Source organism: Pavona decussata, unplaced genomic scaffold (genome assembly GCF_977016875.1).
Source record: "Pavona decussata unplaced genomic scaffold, jaPavDecu1.1 SCAFFOLD_137, whole genome shotgun sequence".
Taxonomy (NCBI): Eukaryota; Metazoa; Cnidaria; class Anthozoa; order Scleractinia; family Agariciidae; genus Pavona; species Pavona decussata.
Genome location: NW_028145550.1, coordinates 3,072,501 through 3,093,595, shown reverse-complemented (window position 1 = coordinate 3,093,595; position 21,095 = coordinate 3,072,501). Strand labels below are relative to the sequence as shown.

General features: G+C 40.3%; 3 protein-coding genes across 3 annotated transcripts; all 3 read left to right on the top strand.

Annotated features, from left to right (window-relative positions):
• The first annotated feature begins 3,270 nt into the window (after positions 1-3,270).
• On the top strand, positions 3,271-5,169 carry LOC146467347 (C-type lectin domain family 4 member G-like). Its single transcript, XM_085126035.1, has 3 exons — positions 3,271-3,331; positions 3,823-3,891; positions 4,760-5,169. The coding sequence occupies exons 1-3, from the start codon at positions 3,271-3,273 to the stop codon at positions 5,167-5,169; spliced, it is 540 nt and encodes a 179-aa protein (XP_084982161.1).
• A 3,661-nt stretch (positions 5,170-8,830) lies between these two features.
• Positions 8,831-11,219, top strand: LOC146467346 (uncharacterized). Its single transcript, XM_085126129.1, has 3 exons — positions 8,831-9,316; positions 9,512-9,630; positions 10,095-11,219. The coding sequence occupies exons 1-3, from the start codon at positions 8,902-8,904 to the stop codon at positions 11,040-11,042; spliced, it is 1,482 nt and encodes a 493-aa protein (XP_084982255.1). The 5' UTR covers positions 8,831-8,901; the 3' UTR covers positions 11,043-11,219.
• Positions 11,220-11,528: 309 nt separating this feature from the next.
• Positions 11,529-18,904, top strand: LOC146467345 (uncharacterized). Its single transcript, XM_085126034.1, has 4 exons — positions 11,529-11,619; positions 11,947-12,074; positions 13,384-14,210; positions 17,785-18,904. The coding sequence occupies exons 1-4, from the start codon at positions 11,529-11,531 to the stop codon at positions 18,902-18,904; spliced, it is 2,166 nt and encodes a 721-aa protein (XP_084982160.1).
• The last annotated feature ends 2,191 nt before the right edge of the window (positions 18,905-21,095 follow it).

The window sequence follows — 21,095 nt, the reverse complement described above, 5'->3', positions numbered from 1 at the left end:
TATACAGAGGAGAGCTGCGGTGTTAAAATTTAAGAAAAAATTTAGCGTTCCTTGGCGTTTTAAGGCTACGTTTAAAGCGACCTATATGTACAATTATTAAAAATGGATCATTGTATAACGACAATTTCAGAAATTTGATTGGCTTAGCGGCCATGGTATATGAGCCATTATACCATGCCCGATAAATAACGACCATTAAATTGTCTTTTGCTTGTTCTTGCAAAGCGAAATCAACAAGATCTGGCAATATGTCTTGATTTTTTTTTCCATGAAACAATTATTCCGCTCGCGCTTGCTAGATATGAGATGATTATAGCGAACTCGGCGCGCGCTCTACGTCCCTCATTAGCTATCATCTCATATCCAACGCACGCTCGTGGAATAATTGTTAAACATATACGTCCATCTAGATTATTCGTTTCACATTTAAGTAAACAGGCAACAAAATCAGCTCATCAACTCTCCCATTAGTTTTTTTCGCGAAGTGCATACGCGAAGATCCCTCGAACGGGACCGCCTACTGTAAGAATTAACAAATCATTTGTTTGAGAACGATTACAAGAGTCGGAAGAAAGACAGAGTGCAAATCGCACACTTTAATTTTGTATATTTTCGACTTATTCGTGCTGGACATCCAGTTCATTTATTGTCATGGCTATTCAAGTAATCGTTTTTTCTAACTGTTTAATCGTTTTTTCTTAGTGCAACATGAAACCTGGTATTTTTTAATGTAGATCAGCTATTTTGGCAATATTTGACTCGTCATTGACCCATAAAAAGAGTAAACAGCCAGCATTACGTATTTTTCTACAAAATATAGGGAGACAAGCTGAACTTTTTCCTCGTAAGTTTTTAATATCGTGTCGATTTTGTCACATGTGGACACAACTCACTAGGACAAATGATGGATCAGAAACTTAACTCTACAGTGTTTGTTGAAGTGCTAAAGTGAACCCATGAATTTCCCACTGAGCGTTAGCTCTAGTAAGGAAATGAGAGATCGCACGAGGCGACCTCGGTTTGAATCGAGCCCACGGCCTCTGGATTTGATCGTCCTTTAAGGCCACACGTACTTGCTCCCGTCATAACTTACGTATTGCTTCATTTGCTCATTCTCCTACCCGAAAGTCTTGATAAGAAGCTTTTCGGTTTTAATAGTGGATAGACTGAGGTTGCTCTTGGCAAATTACGGGACTCGTATTATCTCCTCCCACAGGGTATTGCGAATCTCCCTAACTTATGTGTCAGCTAATTATGTTGAAATGGCACCCCTCCCTCTTGACATGCACTAGACCACTGGAATTGTCAAAAATCGACAAATGATGTTTCCCTGCAAAATTGTGACACAGGCTGCTTGAAGAGGAATTCTGTGCCAAATGGCTGTTACGACAACAAATGGAACAACGCCTTTGTTGTCTTAAGAGATTCTACTACCTCCACTATAAATTATTGTGGTACACATTGCGCTGGGGTTCCTCTGCCTGTAGTAAGTACAATTCACACATTTCATTTATCTCCTGACAGAGTGACTGAAGCAGCTACGGTAGGGGACCTGATCCTTCACTTAATAAATCGCCCAACATGAATCCGATTTCCTATTATAATCGAAGTAATACTCCTATTGTTAAACATATGGACATGAAATGACTTTTATCGTAGATATAGTAGATAGGTAGATATAGAATATATAGAGGATTCGTCATTTCAATACTGCTGTCACACGTAATGTATATACATATTGTGCTTTTGTAATATTGTAATGCGCATTTGATCATCTTGTCATGGAAAATGCGCAATGTAAGAGAATAAATTATTATTATTGTTATTATTATTTCACTGTGGTCATAGCTGGCTCAGTCAAGTTTTTTTTTTTTTTTTTCAATCAGTTCACAGCGTTTCCTCACTGCAATTTCACTGTCAAATTCCTTTAAAAGTCAGGGATGTAAGACCTACCCTTTTTTAACTATGAACTTTGAAATCATTAAGCTCAGATTTGCTGGGAGTTTCTCCATCAAAAGAGATATTTCCCATATGATTCACTCTCTACCTCTTAGAGTTCATGGCGCGAATTGGCCATCAATTTTATCATAAGGTTACGTTAGCCGTTTCAAATTACTGTCAGAATTTACTGCTGCAAATTGTTGACAAGACGTTCCTTATGTGCATTGATAATTGTTTGAGGTTGCAAAAACGCTTCTTTACGATGTTTTGGCTGTTTCATAATCATCGGCTGTTAAAGGAAGTCCACGAATGGCCCCAGCGGCCGTACCTTCCGCTTGGCAGTCCGATGCTCTACCAACCGAGTTAAAAGGACGGTGGACTATGCCAATACATAAATGCACGTCGGAGGAAAGAAGGGAAAAGAGGGCGGAGATTGAGTTCAGTGGACTACTGAAAGCAGCCGTTTTCATCGAGAACATTTGGCCATTAAAAGCAATGACATAATTAACGTGTTTGTTGCGCGCTAGAAATTTAAAATGACGATAAATTTGGTACGAATGTAAAAAACACAAAGGTTGTAACAGGCTCATATTTTGCGATGTGCAATTTATGTGAGTTTTAGAGAAACTGAGATTAAGTAATATTTAAAGATACCTGTTTCTAGGAATTAACGTAATGTTTAAAACAGAAGCAGCAGTGTTTTTAGACCCGATAAAACACGGGCTGAGAGTTTTTTGAACGGCTTCAAAAACATTCCTGGAAAAGCGTGTGTCAAGAGAGTTCATAACTTTTTCATAACAATGATGCTTTTGCGAACGTTGGAAATAAGCGTACGAGAAAAACATTAAACACCGCATACTAATAAGGAGGAGGTTTTACAGGGTCTTGAAACCACTGCACATGATGTTTTATCGACCATTTGATAGGTCAATCAACTTATGAATTATTAATGAGTTTGAGAAAGGTTCATCAAAACTCAATGTAGCGTCCATATACACCCCAAGAACCTTTGCTGAAACAACCGGACGCAGCTCTTTTCCAGTAAAGTAACATGTAGATCCAGATCTGTAGGCGTATTTTGAAGCATTTGACGTGTGCGGATTAAAAGTAATTCCGTTTTCTCCGGGTTAATCAGAAGGCTATTTTTGCAGCACCATACGGCCACTTTTCTCAGGTCTTCGCTTATTTGTCGAGCGGCACCAACGATATCCCCAACCAAAAATGACAGATGTAATGTCGAATCATCCTTGGAAGATTCTAAGGAACAGTAATCTGAAACGCCCGGCAAATCGTTAATGTAAACATTATTGAAATAATGCTGGCCCTAGGATGGATCCTTGTGGAACTCCGTGTGTAGATTTACACATTCCAGACATTTCAGAGCCAATTCGTATATACTGCTGGCGAACATGTCGTAGTCGTGGTTGTTTTCGCTTACAAACTTCTCTCAAGCTCTGCTTCTTTAAACCTGTGTTTCATACAAACTAATTTCGAAACAACAATCGGAAGAAAACCAGTCTGAAGCGGTGTACATGAAACGATACATCTGATGTATCTGTAGTAATGCAACAGGTTTGTTTACTTGCCAAATTTAGCTCAGAAGCTTCCAATCAATCCCTCTTCCTTTCCGAATGTTTCGAACCGATCCACAAATGTAGTCTTTTCCACTATCGAATAAGCTGTTTACAACTTTTCACGGGAAACGAATGAAAAGGAAAATATCGAACAAAACAATTTTGAAAACCGCTTCTCTTCGAGAAACGAGAAAAGTGAGAGGACGCATGTTCGCTAGCCGAAAGGCAGCCGCTAATAAAAGCGCCAAAAAAATGAGACCTCTCTCCAGGCTCTCCGCGTTATTCAACTTTTTTTGTTTGTTTCCAGGCTACCACAAATGGAAAAATGACATCTATTCTAGCTATAAAAGAGTCAGAATGGGAAGAAACTTTCGATGTATTAGTAAGAACACAGATGCAAACCTCGTATACCGACGAGTTTGCTTTTATTTATTTATTTATTTATTTATTTATTTTTCACTTCATAGGCGCTGATCAGGAGACACTCAACTGATTTGTATGAGTGGATATTCTGACAATTTTTCTATGACAAAATAAAAATGTCCCTTTTAATAACCTCCCCCCCCCCCCCCCCCCCCGTAGACGGAGAGGCGAAAATCTTGGGACAAGCAAATTTAAGCTAAGCTCCAGTTCGCAAACAAAGTCAAGCTGGAAGGTGGACATGGCATTCAGTGAATTGTCTGTAGTAAAATAATTATATTTATAAATATATAAAATTCAAGACCTGTGTAATCTATCGCATTATCTGTCCATTTTATCTGTGACTGAGATATATATTTGACCAAAAATAGAGCAACTATTAGACATGTATGTCGTGGAAAAAACATACAGGATTAATGGTTTCAATACATGTTTTGTAACTAACATTTTTATAACCTACAAATTTTTAATTTACCATGATTTTTCAATACATAATGCAACGATATTCTTTGGTTGACTTTCTGTCGATCAGCTGTTTATGAGTAATATTTTATGGCAAGTGTTACTCCCATATTGTGTGGCATCCTTCTTGACTTCAATTTTACAAAGTATTTAGCATTTGCAATTTTTCAGGTGCAAAGTATTCTGGGAAGGTTCTTATTATAATCACATATTACTTTTATAAATATTATTATTGCTATTAGTATTTTGGACTTTCCATGGTGCCCCTACTCCTATATCACTATTTTACTTGTTGGAAACAAAAACCAAACCAGATCTTGCTCTTTCAGGTATGATTCTCCTTCTGCATTCTCTTTATACAGGCTCCTGTCAGCATGAAGGGTCATGCTATTTCATCGACAATGATGGAGTTACCACAATGAGCGCTGCTTGGGAAAAATGTCAGAAGATGGAAGGAGATCTGATAGCTTTCATTAGGGGAGACTGGCAAAACCAGTTCATTTTGAATCTGGCACGGAGGACTACTGGGATAACTTTCTGGGGTTTGTGGATCGGTCTCCAGCGAAGGGCCAACGGGGGCTTCGAGTGGTTTGACAGTAAATCACTAGATTATAGCGCGGAGAATGCCAGAGAACCAAACAATGACGAGGAAAACGAGAATTGTGGTATGATGATGCCACAAGGCCCTTCAGTAGGAAAGTGGAATGACATACCCTGCGACTATCCATTCAACCGCGCTACTGTTTGTTCAGTGAGATGTATTTGTGAATGACAAGCAAATGAGTATGGATAATATATTGGAACTGCGAATGAAAGATTTTAAAACTAGAAGAAACGTCCTCTCAGTTGTTGCGACGTTCAAGCCATGTTTCTTTTCGTAACCGCTTAAAGTGCATTAGAAGTGAAAGACATTTCAAAGAGAACAAATATGACGTTTTCTTTTAATCGTATGTTTTTTGCAGTGTTTTTGTTGTTGTTGTTGTTGTTGTTGTTGTTGTTGTTGTTTAAAAACTGATGGCGTCACAAATCGTACAAAGAAAATCACCAAGTCTATTACCAGTAAGTTTTCAATTGCCTGTAGGAACACATTAAACTAAAAATAAGCATCGGCCGACTAGGAAAACATGGTGGTGGGGCTGTTAAAAGTGGAGGGGATAAACCCCCTCCCTTTTCCCATCTCCATCACTTTGTCTTTCTCCGGATCAGCCACACCATGTTTTTTTTTTTGTTCGTCTTTAAAAGTTGCTAGTGACTTTTTAAGGCCCTTTTCGCACAAGTCTGAATAAAAAGGTGTCGATTTCAAAGTTATTTGGTTCTTTGATGACGAGGTGGGTCTTGTATAACTCTGATCCTGGATACACTTTTGTCGGAAGGGTTCCTCCGCTTCCTCGAAAAAAAAAGTAATAAGACAGACAAAAAATTACAAAACGCCTGTTACCACTCGATTTTCTCATAATCCACCTATTTTCTACAATAAACGAGTTCTTCTTGCTTCACTAGTACTATCCCTAAGAAAGGAATTCTTTCACCTTGCACTCGACATTAGCTACACATTAAATATCACAGGTTTCACGTGGATCCCCTTGTGGGGAACATTTTAGTAACTCTTGCCTAGGTTTGGCCGTGAGTTTGTCATGAAATTCCAGGGAACGGCTCGGTCCACGGCAAAAATGGCGCCCGATTTGAAATCATCTTTGTTTTCAACGAAGGCCTGTATCTCAATAACTGAATAAACTTATCCGAGAAAGAGTTACTCCAGGAGGATCTCACAACATCCTTTTTGGCATATGGTGTGCCAGGTAAGCGTGTGCTTAAGTTTCAAACAAAATTTTAGCGAGGTTTTCGAAGTGCTCCCCTTAAATGACGGGTCAAATTACATTCAAATTCGACTTCAAGTTTTCCAACCTTTTCATTTACATAATACAGTGCTGCACGCTGACCAGCCGCTGCGAGATAAACCGTTCACAACGGCGTTTGGAAGCTCTGAGAAGCTTCAGTTAAAAACACAGCAAAACACACCGGGTAAGCTTTTTCAGACTTTATAGTAATATTTGCGGATTTCCGAGGGAATTGTTGTCTAATTTTCGATCGATTTATTATATTAGTCTTTGGTGGCTTTGGTGACTGGTGATGAAGGTAGAGTTGCTGATCTCTCGTGCTTCTGTTGTACGTAGTGTTTGCCGCCACGAGCAGCCAATAAAGTATTATTAGGCTCTGTCTGCCCCCATGAACTGGGATTTTAATGGCAGTTTCGGTTTATAACGGAACATCCTTGGTTTTCCAAAAGTCTTTAAGACATTCGCTGCTGACTTAAGAACCATCAATTTTAAAAGACTAATTTAAAAAAATTATTCTAAAATTTTAAGGCGTTTGCTTAATGTACCAGTCATTTGGTCATTTCCGAGTTCCTGTGAACCTCATCAAAGCGAGGCTAAGTGCAAAGTTTTTATGATGAAAATTAATTTTCATTCAAAATAACATAAATAAAATAAATAAATAAATAGGAATTTCAGTGGAATCCACGGGGTGGCTCTTCTCTCCACTGTTTCCAGGTCGAATAGGAATTTGGAAATGTTGGTTTTTGTGGAGGGAGGAAAACCGGAGTACCCGGAGAAAAACCCTCGGAGCGGGGACGAGAACCAACAACAAACTCAACCCACATATGACGCCGAGTCCGGGAATCGAACCCGGGCCACATTGGTGGGAGGCGAGTGCTCTCACCACTGCGCCATCCCTGCTCCCGTTATGCAAACGAAACTAATTTGCATATGAAAAGCTTTGCACTTAGCCTTGCTTACAAAAATGAAATCCCTGCCCCCCGACCCCCGGGACATAGCGGGGATTTAACGCGGCAATGGGCTTCAAATCTGTAAATAACCTTATCTCAGATTCTACGACTGGGCTGGCTGTGATCTCTTTTTTTTTTTTTTTAACCTAAGAAAGAACCGACACAAAGTAATTTCCATTCAAATATTGCTAAGCCATTCAGCGTTGGTACTAAATGCGTATTAAGAGCGAATGTCTGGAAATATCAAGCAACCGACGGTCACGGCCAAAATTTAGTTTTTGTTAAGATTTGGTTTGTTGATGGGTTTTACCGTCTAAACAAATGTGATGTTGTTTGTTTTTCGAAATACCGCCTAAATTTTGAAAAAAAAGTCGAAAATCTGTTTAGGCTGATGACGGCTTCAATTACACACAAAATCGTAGCCAAATTGGTAGCTCCCAAAATGTCTACCGCATGCGAACAGGGAATAAAGTTATTGAAGCTTTCTTGTAATGTATTGATTAAAGAGACCTTTTGTAAGTATTTTGCAGCAAAATTGAGTCCTGATAATGATCTGGGATGGAATCATTCAAAATTAAAAATTCATCTTGTACTATCGGCCGTGCAAAATGGGATTTTACTCTGGAAACGCTACGAGGATTTTAACAATGTGGCACATGCTTGCTCTGTCTATAATTCCACCTGCATGGACACAACATGTTATTCTAAAACTTGTGTCAAATTTGTCTTGGGTAATTGTATCTACGCTTCGTACGGCCGAGGTAAAGTTGAATAAAATCTCCTAATTACCGTGGCCTTGAGTAAACAACTTCGCTATTGACACGTTTCTGTTTTTGGTCAGCAATTTTCCCACCGCCGTGAACTTAATGAACACAATTACAAAAGATAGAAAAAAAAAAAAAAAACCCGACCGTCTACCTTTGTTTAGGGTCTTTGCAAAACATCTTGTGCGTTTGTAGGAATATTGAAGAAAAATGAGCTGTGGCGAGTGTCGACCTGCATTTATGGCAACGTGAAATTCAATCCTCGCCAAAGTCGGTCTCTTTATACAAATTGACAGCTGAAGATCTCTTCTCAACAATTCAAGAAAAACTACCGGTTTTATTGAAAGTTTTCACAAGTCTACCTCGTCGTTCCCCCCTCCCTTTTTTTTTTGTGTGTGTGTTTTGAATGAAACAAATGGTATTCCCACGGAAAACTATTTTATTGCGTGACACACTCAACACCGTGACAGCGATATGCGAACAATTATTAATTGGATCTAACTTTTAATGAGGAGAGAAAAATGCCGGCAAATAATTTTTTTCTGGTTCATTTATCTACTAACATGATTATTTTATATTTGCGATGAGAGTAAAAGAAAAGAAAAACAAACAATAAACAAAGCAATTTCCTATGGGATTTGGAGGTTTGTCCTATGAATGCAGGTTGACAAGTTTGCAAGCTTCATTTTTTTGGCAGGTTTAGACTGCAGGTTTCGTTCCGTTTCTTTGACGACAGTTTTTAGTTTCTTGAGTAGAATTTGTACCTGGGAATAAAAGTTTAAAAATAGAGTCTGCAAATTGCTGCACGCTTGCGGTTTAATGTACTGCACGCTCGCGATTTGAAATTTGTTTGCTTTATTAATAATCCTTGCGTGGGAAAATCTTTAAGAGGAAGCCCTTTTCGCAGTAAGTAGCCGGGCTGTAAAGATGTAAAGAACTGTGCTCTGGAGCTATGAACAGTGACTGCTCGTTTCTTGCGATTACAGGAGGCCATTGTGGCTCAGACTCAAAAGATAGAAGCAGATCAGTCGATTGTGTTCCTTTGCTTAGTTGTGATAGGGATATAAGCGCTCATAAATCAGCATTCACGCTGAGTGACGTCGATAATGAAGTGGACCTAATCTTGTCAAGGGCGTCCATCTTTTCTACTCCAGCAAACATATCTCAACTGCTGATATGTCCTGCACATCGTGCAGCGCTTGGTATCGGATGGAGACGTTCAGCCAATGAGAGATGCAGAATACCCGTCATATTATCGCATCATAGTGATGACGTCGTCAAGAAACCTAAAGCGGAGAGAGGGCTCAGTAAAGCTGACTCTCAGCTCGTGCTGAAGGAAAGTGGTACTTTCCTTCCTGTGGGATCAGGTGAAATTAAAACCTTCTGCTTTAATGTTTAGTTGAGTTTTATATTTCTGTTATTTCTACAACCGAGCATTTATTTTCCATTCTTAATATCTCCTACTAATATGGGGTGCGGCTGCCAAGTACGTTTATTTAATTCAACATACTTACTTGAGAGATGCCAGCCATTTACGAATTGATTACCCTTCCTTGTTCCAGGGGTGTGCCCAAAATGCAGAAAAATGCTTTGTACTTTGAAACCTAAGAGGGAGTTGCAGCCGCAAGTGACTGTGGACGAGAGTGAGTTCTCACTTTCACAGATAGGAAACTTGAGTCTGGTAAGCAACGCTGGATATTTCACTGATAAGTACAGTGGTCATGGGTAATCAGTGGCAACAACAAGCAACCCCGCAGAAACATATTGTGTCTTTTGCGGGTTTACACCAACAAGCTGTACCAGAGTTTTTTAACTCCTACTTTTTTGGGAGTTAATTAATGTTAGGGCCATTTATACGGAAGAAAATATGACGCGTCTTAATTTCTTCCGTATGAAATATCCTAATTGACGGAAAGGCACAGTAGAGATATTTTACCTGATTCTTAACCGTCTAGGAAGAGTTTGCCTCGATTACCCAAAACCCGGAATATGGATTTTGGATACTGATTTCAGACAGAAAAGTGATTTCTAGTATAAATTTGACAATTTGAGAAACAAGACATTGCGTGCTAGATGAGAGCTTACACTTGAACGCAGCAGATAAAGAGCGCATCTGGTAACTACGTACCTTTATTTTTGTCATAGAATGCGGAGACAAGCACCACTACCTTCAGGAGTCCTGTCGCTGAGAGCACCCCAACAAGGTTCTATACTGCGGACTCCACATTCAGAACTCCAGCAGAAAGCGCTCCAGATAAACCTCTCGACAAGCTTAATGCATTCCTAGGAAGTAGAGATATAAGTCCAGTGAGAAGTGTTATGACGAGGCAGTGGGAGGATGCGAGTGAACGAACCACACGTCGCCACGTGCGCAAGGCGCGACAGGCGGTTACTGCCGTCCTCGATGAAATTGCCCCTAATCAGCTGCATCATTTGTGGAAGGCCATTGCTTCAAAGCCTTTAGAGCCCCAAAACTCAAGTGAAGAGGATGATGATGTCGACAATGTGCTGATGGAGGCATTGACGGAGTGCTACGTAAACGCTAATAGATGGGACACTAAACGGCAAATCTTGTCCATAATGGCAGACAAAGTCTCATATCGCACCCTGTTGAGATGGATCCCCAACTTATCAAGATATCGCTTTACTGTTGCTAGAAAGCACATCCTTGCCCAGGGCAGAGGAGTTCCAGAAGTCCCTCAGCAACGAACAAGAATGGCGGTATCACAGGCAAAACTGGACCACTTTCTGGATTTTATTACAAGTCCACTAATTATTCAAGACCTGCCGTTCGGCGAAAAAAACATAAAGCTCTCGTCAAAACAAGTCATTACAGTGCCGAATGTCGTCCGTCTCATGATACCAGAATCCATAGTAACACAGTACCAAACATATGCTGAAGAATGTGGGCTCACGCCATTAAGTCGCAGTACATTGCTGAGAATCTTATCAGTGTGTTCTGCCTCTGTCCGCAAGTCACTGCAGGGACTAGATTACATAAGTGCAACAGGTTTTTACCTCTTTTTATTAGCATGTGTCCTTCCTTGTACATGGGAATATGCTTTTATCCAGAAGGCGTGTCAGAGTAATTAGGTAGACCTAGGGTGATGACTTGAAATCAAGGGTTTCGGGCTGAAGTCCCACTGAATACCTTTATCTGGAGTTGTTTATCTGTAAACCCGATCTCATCTCCTCTGTAACGCTTGTAAATAGCCAATTGACAGACCCTCTCCCAATTGTTGGTTTTCACATGACGTGATAAAAAACTGAAATTCATAACTAAACACGATTTTGCGTTTTATCTCCATCAGATAAAAGAAAATATAAATTTCTATCGGCTTGCTTGTTTTCAGCAGGATAGCATTCTTTGTTTTGAAAATAGAGCAGTTTGAATTTTAGATTTTTGCACAGTGCGTGACAGAAGGATTGCTGCTCTAAACATGTCACGTGCATGAAAACATCGATTGCCGCGTGTTTTTTTAGGTCTGATCAGCTAACATGTAATAGAGGCGTCTATGTCAGTACGTGAAAGTTCAGCAGAGAGAAGAAAGGCTTTCAAATAGCCAAGGTAAACTCCAGATGTTTTTGCTGGTATCCGGCCCGCCATGTTGGTGCCCCTCAGACGAGGAACCAATATGGCGTCCCATGCTAAACTCTTTAATTTTCCGTGGTACATTTTCTCGAATAACTCGATTATAAGATATCGCAAAGCTCTGTGGCGTTCACACGTTGTTTATGTATCACTCTTCTACAACATATCATTTTCTTGACTTTATCTTTTCAATGGCTGAGAATTTAATTTTTTTACTTGCCGACGATATGTGAGGTGAAAACCACTAATTGGGGTTCTTAGTCCTGTTATGTTGTGTGTAAAGTATTTCTTTACCTCTGTTTTATCGTCCCCGAGAAACCCCTCACGGGGAGAGGCCAATAAAGTATTTAGTTATTCGGATCTGTTTAATCAAACTAAGCAATTATGATCATCAACTTTTATTAGGTGCCCAGGCTTTTGACGACTTGATTACGTCTTTGGAGACGCTGGGAGATGTTAAAGGAACGACGTGGGTGAAAAAGCAAACGGACCTTCTCAAATCAGCAAAACGTTTCCTCAAGAGTGATTATAAGGTAATGTCGCGATATCTAGGCTTTGAGATTGTGCTAGCACAATTCTGGCATAATTCGCCACTACGAGTACAGCTCTTTTTTTATGGAGTTTTTCTAAAAAAAGTGCAGCCGGCATAATTAACATTTTATGTTTGTTTTGGAGCAATCTCCTCGCCAAGGTCCTTCTCTTAAATGGCGGGGCAAGAGCATATTGACCATTTCAAACACCCGCGATGTTGCTATGTGGCTTTGAAGATGATTGCTTGTACAGAGACCTACACATGCGCAGCAAGACGGGAAGAACAAAATCCTGTCATGACCAATCTCGTCCCCAGATCCCGCGCGCGTTTTAGGCCAGTGGAGGCCACACGCCCACCGGCTCTAGGCTAATCAAAACCCCGATGCCAAGATCTGGCTTCCGATTTAAAGGCAGATACTGCTGACCATCGTACAATTTTAGAAAAAAAAAAAACCTGCTAGTTACCCCATCTCTCAAAACGAATATCATCAAATTTTGAATAGTCTACAGAGGGGCAATTATATGGAACCTTTTACCAGGAGTGCTGCAACGCAGTATCCCTAGAGAGTTTTATTAAAAGGATTCACATGTCGAATACGATTGAAGATACTGATTTTAACAACCTGTACAGAAAGAATTTTTTGATGTTTTGATCGTTTCGTTATCGAAACACCTGCGACATTGTTTAGAAGATCTTATCTAAAAGTGCTTTGAGAATTTTTTTGTGTTTTAGTCTAGACTTTAGCGTTGTTAACTTATCTTAGTCGCATCATTTGTGAAATAATTGTATATCCTCTTTTATCAGCTACCTTGGTACTCTTTTTATGCACGACCCCTCAAGCTACCTAGCTTTAACCCTCATCGTGTTTAATTAAATAAAGGTTTTGATTGATTGAGAACGCAGCCTCGGGAAAGAGTTTGTGTCGTGACGGAATCGGCATAACTCAGAGGTCCTTGTTTCACGTTCGCCTGAGTAAGGGTAACTCGAGCTCTGGGAACGAAATTTCTTTTAAAGCCCTAAAATAAGGCATTCCCTATTTTTTTTTTTTTTATCACGCCAGAATTTTTGGGCATGCTACCAATATTGCAATACAAGCGCCTTTTTAAAGATTATTTGGAACTATTACTGATGTTATGAAATACTAGGTTACCTGTCCGAGACAATAACTAATAAGGCAGCAATTTGTACATATATTCTGCACTTAAAAAGGGTTAAACATAGCTTTAATCATGGGAAAGTAAAGCTAGACTTAAGGATTTGTAAGTCCTTTGGAATTTCTTATTTGTTTGTTTGAAATCATTGTTGAACAGGTACACATTTCCAAAGAATCATGCATCCCCGACCATTGTAGGCCTTACGCCCTCAGCGATCCCAACGATCCTGAGTTTCAAGCGAAATGTAGTCACAAGCATCTTGACCTATGCGATCGCTGCAATAATCTCAAGACCGTGCTAAACAACATCGACGAGGCTATCTCGCAAATGCCGGCCAACAATGCTGACGTCATTGAGGAACTGACATTCGTGACTAGCCAAGCGAAACAAGCTATACATGCATGGAAAGCGCACATTCTGAGAAACGTTAACCAGGACGACGCACGCACCGATGCCCTTGAAATGCTAGAGGAAACATCATTACTTCTGGTTCAAGACTGGGCCATGAAGTTTCTTCCCAGGAAATACAGAGAAAGCCAAACCGATTGGTTTGGAAAACGAGGAATCTCGTGGCACATTACAGTGGCGATCCATAGGGCTGCACTCGACCAAGAATTCCATACAATGATATTCGTTCACGTATTTCAGAGCTGCAATCAGGATAGTTGCACCGTTCTCTCCATCATGAAGGATGTGGTATCAAAACTGAAGAAAGAGCTCCCAAATCTGGAATCTGTCTACTACCGTCAAGATAACGCTGGGTGTTATCACTGTGGGGCGTCTATCGCAGGGGCAAGCCTAATTGGCAAAGACACTGGTGTGTTTGTTCGACGCATGGATTTCTCAGATCCGCAAGGTGGTAAAGGCGCTTGCGATCGAAAGGCGGCCTCTATCAAATCGCACATGAAAATCCACCTGAATACGGGCAATAACATCGAGACTGGGTGGGAAATGGTAGCTGCAATGTTGTCTTCTGGCGGAACATGACAGGACGCAGGCGGGCTCGACTGTAAGTTCCGCAAAGGAATGCTAGTAGAATCTACTAGCATTCCTAACATTCCTCAAATTAAGACTCACCCGGTTTCTTTTCTTTTGGGACTTGCAAGGTGTTGTAATCTGTTTTTATGTCATGGAGGATGTAATTAAATCGAAAACAAACCAGGCAGGGTATAGGAATATGATCTGGACTACATGTCACATCAAGAAGTGCCAAGAAATAAAAACGTGATGTAAAATTAGAGTAAATGCAAATCAGGCAAATGTACAATGTAATTGCGCTACTCGAAATGGCGGACGCGGCCGACTAAAATAGCTCGCAAAGGCGGGCCATTTACTGGCGCAGAGATACTCATGAAGAAAGGTTAAGGCAGAAGAGAGGAAGCAAAAAGAGAAGACGTGAGAGGGAAAGAGAGGCAAGAAATGCTGTAACGGGATCCTGCAAATAATTTGACAGTGTAAATATACGGTTTCGATTACGAAACAATCACGCGCATAACAGGACACAGGCGTTCTCTACTGTGAGTAACGTGGTACAGAATTTACTAGCATTCCTAGATTATTCTGTTTTGAGACCACAAAATTGTATGCCGAAAGAATATGATCTAAATTTAATCATCGAGCAAATGATACGTTTTCTGAAATGAAGTGCAACATTTTCCCGGAGTATATTCAAGAGGGCAGACATATATCAAGCGCGCTATTAAATCACCTTGAGACACGGTTAGAAGAAACATAAAAAAAGACATCGTGAGCTTGGGAGTGAAATCGTGAAAAAAGTGATCGCACGAGTGTTATTGTCAACACAGTACAATGACAAATGCATTAATTATGGTGAATCTTGAAGAATATGCATATTCATGGCACTACCATAGTAAACAGTTGCTCTCTATTAGTTTAAATTTACTTTAAAGTATTATCATATTTGTAAGAAAAAAGTTGAGCCGGGTAAGAGAGTCTTATGTGGACAAAATTATCAGATCTCATGGCATTTGGCGAGCGGTCCTGTTAATGTTGTGACTAGTTGTCTCTCTTCACTTATAATCTGCGATACCAGATACACTAATTGTCTCGCGATTTTTCGAAGAGGCTAAAAGAACCCGAAAATTGAGTACGATATTTGCACCGGAAAAAAATTAACTTTTAGACGAAAGCAAAATGCACACGCACTTTTCCATAGAAGAAACACCAGACTGGCCCTGCAAAACAAGCGTTATTTTTCGTGTGTGTTTCGCGGGCGAGCGCAAAACGCGAGGAAAACGCACTACAAGTCACGCGCGACAGGAGTTGTGAGAAGAAAAGAATAGACATGTACATGTATATGCATACCTCTGTCTTGTTCCATCATATTAACGATGCTATAGTAAACTGTACAAGGAGAAACAACCTTCAGTCTTGTGGAAATAAATTACTTCATTTTATTTTAGAGCGTGTATGTAAGGGGGAAGGGGGGGAGGGGTATCTACCATTCTGATCGATATCAATTGACCGATGCCTGGCTACACTGGTGACTGCATTGTCACATCATACCATTTAAAATTAAAGGCTGTGTTTCTGTATTAGCGTTTTTTTACGTTACATCAGACCGTGTCAGGTGGGTCACCCGCCGTTCTGATGGATGAAAATTTAAAGGCTGAGCTGCTGTATTAGCGTTTTTTACGTTACATCAGACCATATCAGGTGTGACACCCGCCGTTCTGATGGATAAAAAATTAAAGGCTGAATTGCTGTATTAGAGTTTTTTACGTTACATCAGACCGTATCAGGTGCGTCACCCGCCGTTCTGATGGATAAAAAATTAAAGGCTGAGTTGCTGTATTAGCGTTTTCTACGTTACATCAGACCGTATCAGGTGGGACACCCGCCGTTCTGATGGATAAAAAATTGAAGGCTGAGTTGCTGTATTAGCGTTTTTTACGTTACATCAGACCGTATCAGGTGCGTCACCCGCCGTTCTGTTGGATAAAAAATTAAAGGCTGAGTTGCTGTATTAGCGTTTTTTCCGTTACATCAGACCGTATCAGGTGGGACACCCGCCGTTCTGATGGATAAAAAATTAAAGGCTGAGTTGGTGTATTAGCGTTATTTGTTTTGTTACACGAGACCATGACACCGATATCAACCACGACATTGGCTGTGCATTTTTTTATTTTGCATTTAATTATTTTTACGAGTTTGCTTCATAGTCATTTCCTTCATTACTTCACCAGCTATATAGTTGCGTGTTTTCTATTGCTTTTTTGTAAAATACTGACCTCACTGATGAAAGTGTTCTATGTAGTCCCCTCATTATGGTTTTGTCTGGTGTGAAAATACATCTACAATTTGGACATTTCGAGCACAAAGTGATTTTGTCGTGCCCCCTGTTCTGAAAGTGAGTATGGATTGTTCCATTTCATTGTAAGTTCAGGAGTTTAAATTTTAAGGGCCGCTCTGCTACACTATGAATGTTATGGCGCCTTCCCCCCGGAACAATAACCCGGATGATGCACAATGCAAGATTATGTTGGTCGTGTTTATGTTAAGCGTGAATATTCAAAATTGTGGTTGTCTAGGCAAATTCTCTTCTGTGATAACTTACGTCTTCTTGACTAAGCGAGACTTACCTTGGTTCTGTCCCTTGTATTTCCTTTGTTTCAATGCCTACCATTTCGCGTAATTAACACGCGCCAATTCCAAAGCAGAAGAATACGTCTCTCAGGTTTTGTCTTCGCATCTGTCCGGCTTCATTAGCGGCTCTTAGCAATCGCGTCCTTTTATTTCTTGCTTTGAGCATCTTCTTTTTTTTTTTTCTCTGATGAACTTCCACGCGACTTCGGAAGGGCGCGCTTCCTTCTCGTTCCCGCTAAAAAGTGCCTTCATATAATTACGCGATCGCATTCCAAGATGCTTGTATATGTGCCCGCGTTTCCACACAGTCCACACAGTCCAAATTTGAAAAGCCAGCGGCTTATCGCAAAACAATAGAAACATTAGCTGGGAATGTTGTGTTCCGGAAGTGAATGTACAACTAGTAGATCTAAAGGCCCGGTCAAAAAGGATGGCGATTAGTTTCCGAGCTTTGTGCACAGGACGCATCGTACGAAATTCAGGCTAATATTTTTTTCATCATACAATTGCAGCGAAATTCGCGCAAATCGATCTTGTTGATTCATTACAAAACAAAGTACGTGGCCAAGCAAAGCGTCAAACAATCTTGGTATTTTGCCGACGCGTCCCTTTTATATAATTAAAGGTATATATATATTTTTTGATCGGTGTGATCAACAATTGCTTGGTACCTCTCATTAGACGGTACGTACATAAGCACTGGCAGGCCACAGACTTATTTAATTCGAATTTATCCTCGCCATCTTCTTATATGAGGAGTAATGCGGTAATTTTGTATCGAGTGACGATATTCAAAAACACTGTCCAGATCGCAAAGAAAGAAGTGAGAATAACATGAGCCGTTCATTCTCTGTCACATTGAATGAGATTACAGACGCCTCAAGGAACCACAAAGATTAAATCTCTGCGTGACGTCGTACTTACAGTAGACTTCTACTGCGTCCTCTCATGACCTGGTGTCAATGCAACATTAGCAATCCCTCCAACATTCCCTCGACCAGTAAGTGCCAAACTGGAGGGTGTTAGTGCTATTTCCAACATCGAGTATACAGAAGACCACTTACGGGTGTGGAGGGCGTATGGGATCGGGCCTGGAAAAATAGTTCCGTTAGCCAAAACGGGCATAGGAAATGAGATGACCATCCCCGATCTCAGTGACGACATCGCTGAATCTGATCAGCTGTCTGACGCACACTTCATACCAACGAAGGGAAAGACCCGTCATCCCAAAGAGAGTTCACTACAGCAATGTCAGGAGACAGCAGATGAATTGAGCTGTCTGTACTCATGCCCTGAAGAAGGATGTATGAAAACATATCAGCGTTTCTCAGCCCTTCAACACTACCTGGACTGCGGTAGACACGCGCGTGCGCTTGAACACGAGACCCTATTAGACAAGGCAGCGCATGGATATTCAGACAGGTTACAGGGACAATCAGGAGGTTTCCCAGAACTACCACCAGCAGCACTTCCTAACAGTGGAGCACAACCGAGCTTACCGATGGGCTGGGCCCTAATTTCAAGTCAAGGTCGGAGAACAAAACGCTTTACAGATAAACAGAAAAACTACTTGTTCACTAAGTTCTCTATCGGAGAGGCTACCGGCCAGAAAGCTGATCCTGCGTTAGTAGCTAAGGCTATGATGACTGCAAGGAATTTTGACGGAGAGCGGTTGTTTACAAGTTCCGAGTTCCTGACAAGCCAACAGGTTGCAAGCTACTTTTCAAGGTTAGCTTCCAAACGCACTCTAAATGACCACGAGCGCGAGAAGGAGGACAGTGACATGGACAAAAATCAGAGAGAAGCAGCAGAGAATGAGGATGCTTTTAGTGGTTTACGAAGCGATATTCTTGGGCAATTAGCAATCTCCCATCCCATATACTATGACTGTTATAACTTGTGTAAATTGATCAAGAACGGGAAGATTTCAAATTTCGCTATACCTGTTCTCCAAGACATTTGCAGGCACTTTGAGATTCCTTTAGCTGACATAACAAAGCGAAGAAAGGCCCCGTATATTGATAGGATTGTGGCTTACTGCAAAGATTGCCCCTGCCATAGTGATGCATAAAGTTTGCACATGTTAATTTTGAGACGTTTCAGGTAGCTCATTGTTCTTATGAGTTCAGTAAAATACCGTTAAGGTTTTCCTTTGTGACCATGGGCCTTGCCTGTGCAGAGTTGCTACAGTATGTTAGATGTATTCTTTTAAAATAACAAGAGGCAGATTTTTTAAATCGTCTTGCAAGAAAGAATTGTGTACATGTGCATGGAATAAAATCAATCCCAACGTGTGATCCGCAAAAGCCCATGACCAATAAACCCTATTTTTCCTACCCCTCCCACGGTATAGAATTAGTGTCACGCAATGAAACATGACACCGCAATTGGTGTGTTACCACTCGTCTTCTGTGAAATAGTTCTGTCAATTCTGGTATATAACTGATCAGAACTTGAAAGTAAGCAAAAATGGTTCTTCAAGTTTCACTGACGGCCTTCTGCGGATATCTTGCACTTCACGGACAGTAATTTAGAAGATTTTGCGTGCGAATTCCACGTGCCCATCCAGTCGTGAACTTTTATAAAATAAATACAATGTAGCTCAAGTCGGTCAACGTTTTTCTATCGCAGTCGCCACAATCTATTTTCCTTGAATATACCTTCAAACACACAAGAAGCTTTACAAAGACCTTAAGCAAAGGTACGTTGTGGTTATCCTGCTTTGTTTTGAAATTACATGCAAGTTTTCAGTGCGGTTGAAAATAAATCTCAGCGAGAAGAGAATCTTGCTTACTCCAAGATGCGATTTTTTAGAAGATTTTCTCGAACTTTACGTCGCTCGTACAAAGCGTGGATAAAATTACCCAAGACGAATTTTACTTATGTTTTAGAATATCATCTCATTTGCCTACAGCTGGAATTTCAGACAGAATCAGCTTGTGCCACATGGCTAAATACTTCCTCGCGTTTCCAGGATAAAATTGTATTTGGCGTAGCGGGAAGTACAAAGTCGTTCTAAATATTAAAAGCTTTCTTTTCAGATCGTGGTTAGAACTGAAATTTCCCTGAAAAGTATTTACTTAAGGCCACTTCAATCTATTCATGATTACAGAGTTTGAATAAAAAATACTTTGTTCGTACGCGAAGCAAGTTTTCGGACCAGCCAATTTTGCTTGTAGCTTTTCGTGTCTTTGAGACCGCCGACAGCCAAAATAAATTTTCTTAAATTTTCGAAAATTCCGGCGGGATTTCGTAAAACGAACTACACCATGTTTATTAAGATGATAATACCTACCAACAAACCAAAGCGCATTGAAAATTAAATTTTGAGCGTGACCGAGAATTTTTGATTTTGCTCGATATTAATGGACATTCGCTCTTAAGAACCGTTGTTATTTAAGTATTAACTGTGGTTCAATAAAACTACGACTATGACCAATGTATCTATGACTATGTTTCTTCTCTCACCTTGTGTAATCATAAACACCAGTAACGCAGTAAAGGTGACCACCAAAATGAGGCAAGACAAGATGATTTATTTATCTAAGCTTAGTTTTGCATGCCATAAGTTGAATTTACATAGGCAACTAAAACAGAGTTCAACTAAAGAAAGTAAAATTATAACAACAAAATAGAGAGCGAGTTGAGATCATCGAAATAGCAGGGCTAATCTAGTGATTAAACCCAGAAGCAAAATACAATTACAGACAGAATTAAGAATATATTTTTACGAAATATTCTAAGAGAACTTGTGTTGGTTATAAACGTAGGCAAGGAATTCCAAAGGCGAGGACCAGCGAATTTTAGGGAGCGTAAGCCATATTGGGGGGTATTACCCAATATGGCTACATAAATAATTCGAGTGCTCACATAGCCAGAAATTCTATACAACATGGCTGCCAACTAAGCTGGAAGCATGCGCAAAGAACACATATACGGATAAAATCACATATGTCTAATGTACACAAACGGATACGATTCGTCAAAACACTCTCACCAATCGTACCATTGGTAAAAGATTACGATTTGTCAAAGAAGCCATACGATTCGTACCATTGGAACGATGGTAAGCTCCTCAGTCGATCGGTATACCATTTCCATCTTATTAACACTTGTAAGCCGCGCGAAAACGAATGGTCGATTGGTACCATTGGTACCGTTGCTACAAGTGGAAAAGTAGTCAGTCGATTGCTTAACCATTGGAATCACTCATGTCGTAACACAAACGGTTACGATTCGTCAAAACACCCTCACCAATCGTA

Coding starts and splice junctions, on each gene's coding strand:
- LOC146467347 (XM_085126035.1), top strand. CDS start 3,271: ATGGATCCTTGTGGAACTCCGTGTGTAGATTTACACATTCCAGACATT. Junction 3,332..3,822: donor AGACATTTCAGAGCCAATTC/GTATATACTGCT, acceptor GTTTGTTTCCAG/GCTACCACAAATGGAAAAAT. Junction 3,892..4,759: donor AATGGGAAGAAACTTTCGAT/GTATTAGTAAGA, acceptor CTCTTTATACAG/GCTCCTGTCAGCATGAAGGG.
- LOC146467346 (XM_085126129.1), top strand. CDS start 8,902: ATGAACAGTGACTGCTCGTTTCTTGCGATTACAGGAGGCCATTGTGGC. Junction 9,317..9,511: donor TTTCCTTCCTGTGGGATCAG/GTGAAATTAAAA, acceptor TCCTTGTTCCAG/GGGTGTGCCCAAAATGCAGA. Junction 9,631..10,094: donor AGATAGGAAACTTGAGTCTG/GTAAGCAACGCT, acceptor TTTTTGTCATAG/AATGCGGAGACAAGCACCAC.
- LOC146467345 (XM_085126034.1), top strand. CDS start 11,529: ATGTTTTTGCTGGTATCCGGCCCGCCATGTTGGTGCCCCTCAGACGAG. Junction 11,620..11,946: donor AAACTCTTTAATTTTCCGTG/GTACATTTTCTC, acceptor AACTTTTATTAG/GTGCCCAGGCTTTTGACGAC. Junction 14,211..17,784: donor ATGTTGTCTTCTGGCGGAAC/ATGACAGGACGC, acceptor CGTCCTCTCATG/ACCTGGTGTCAATGCAACAT.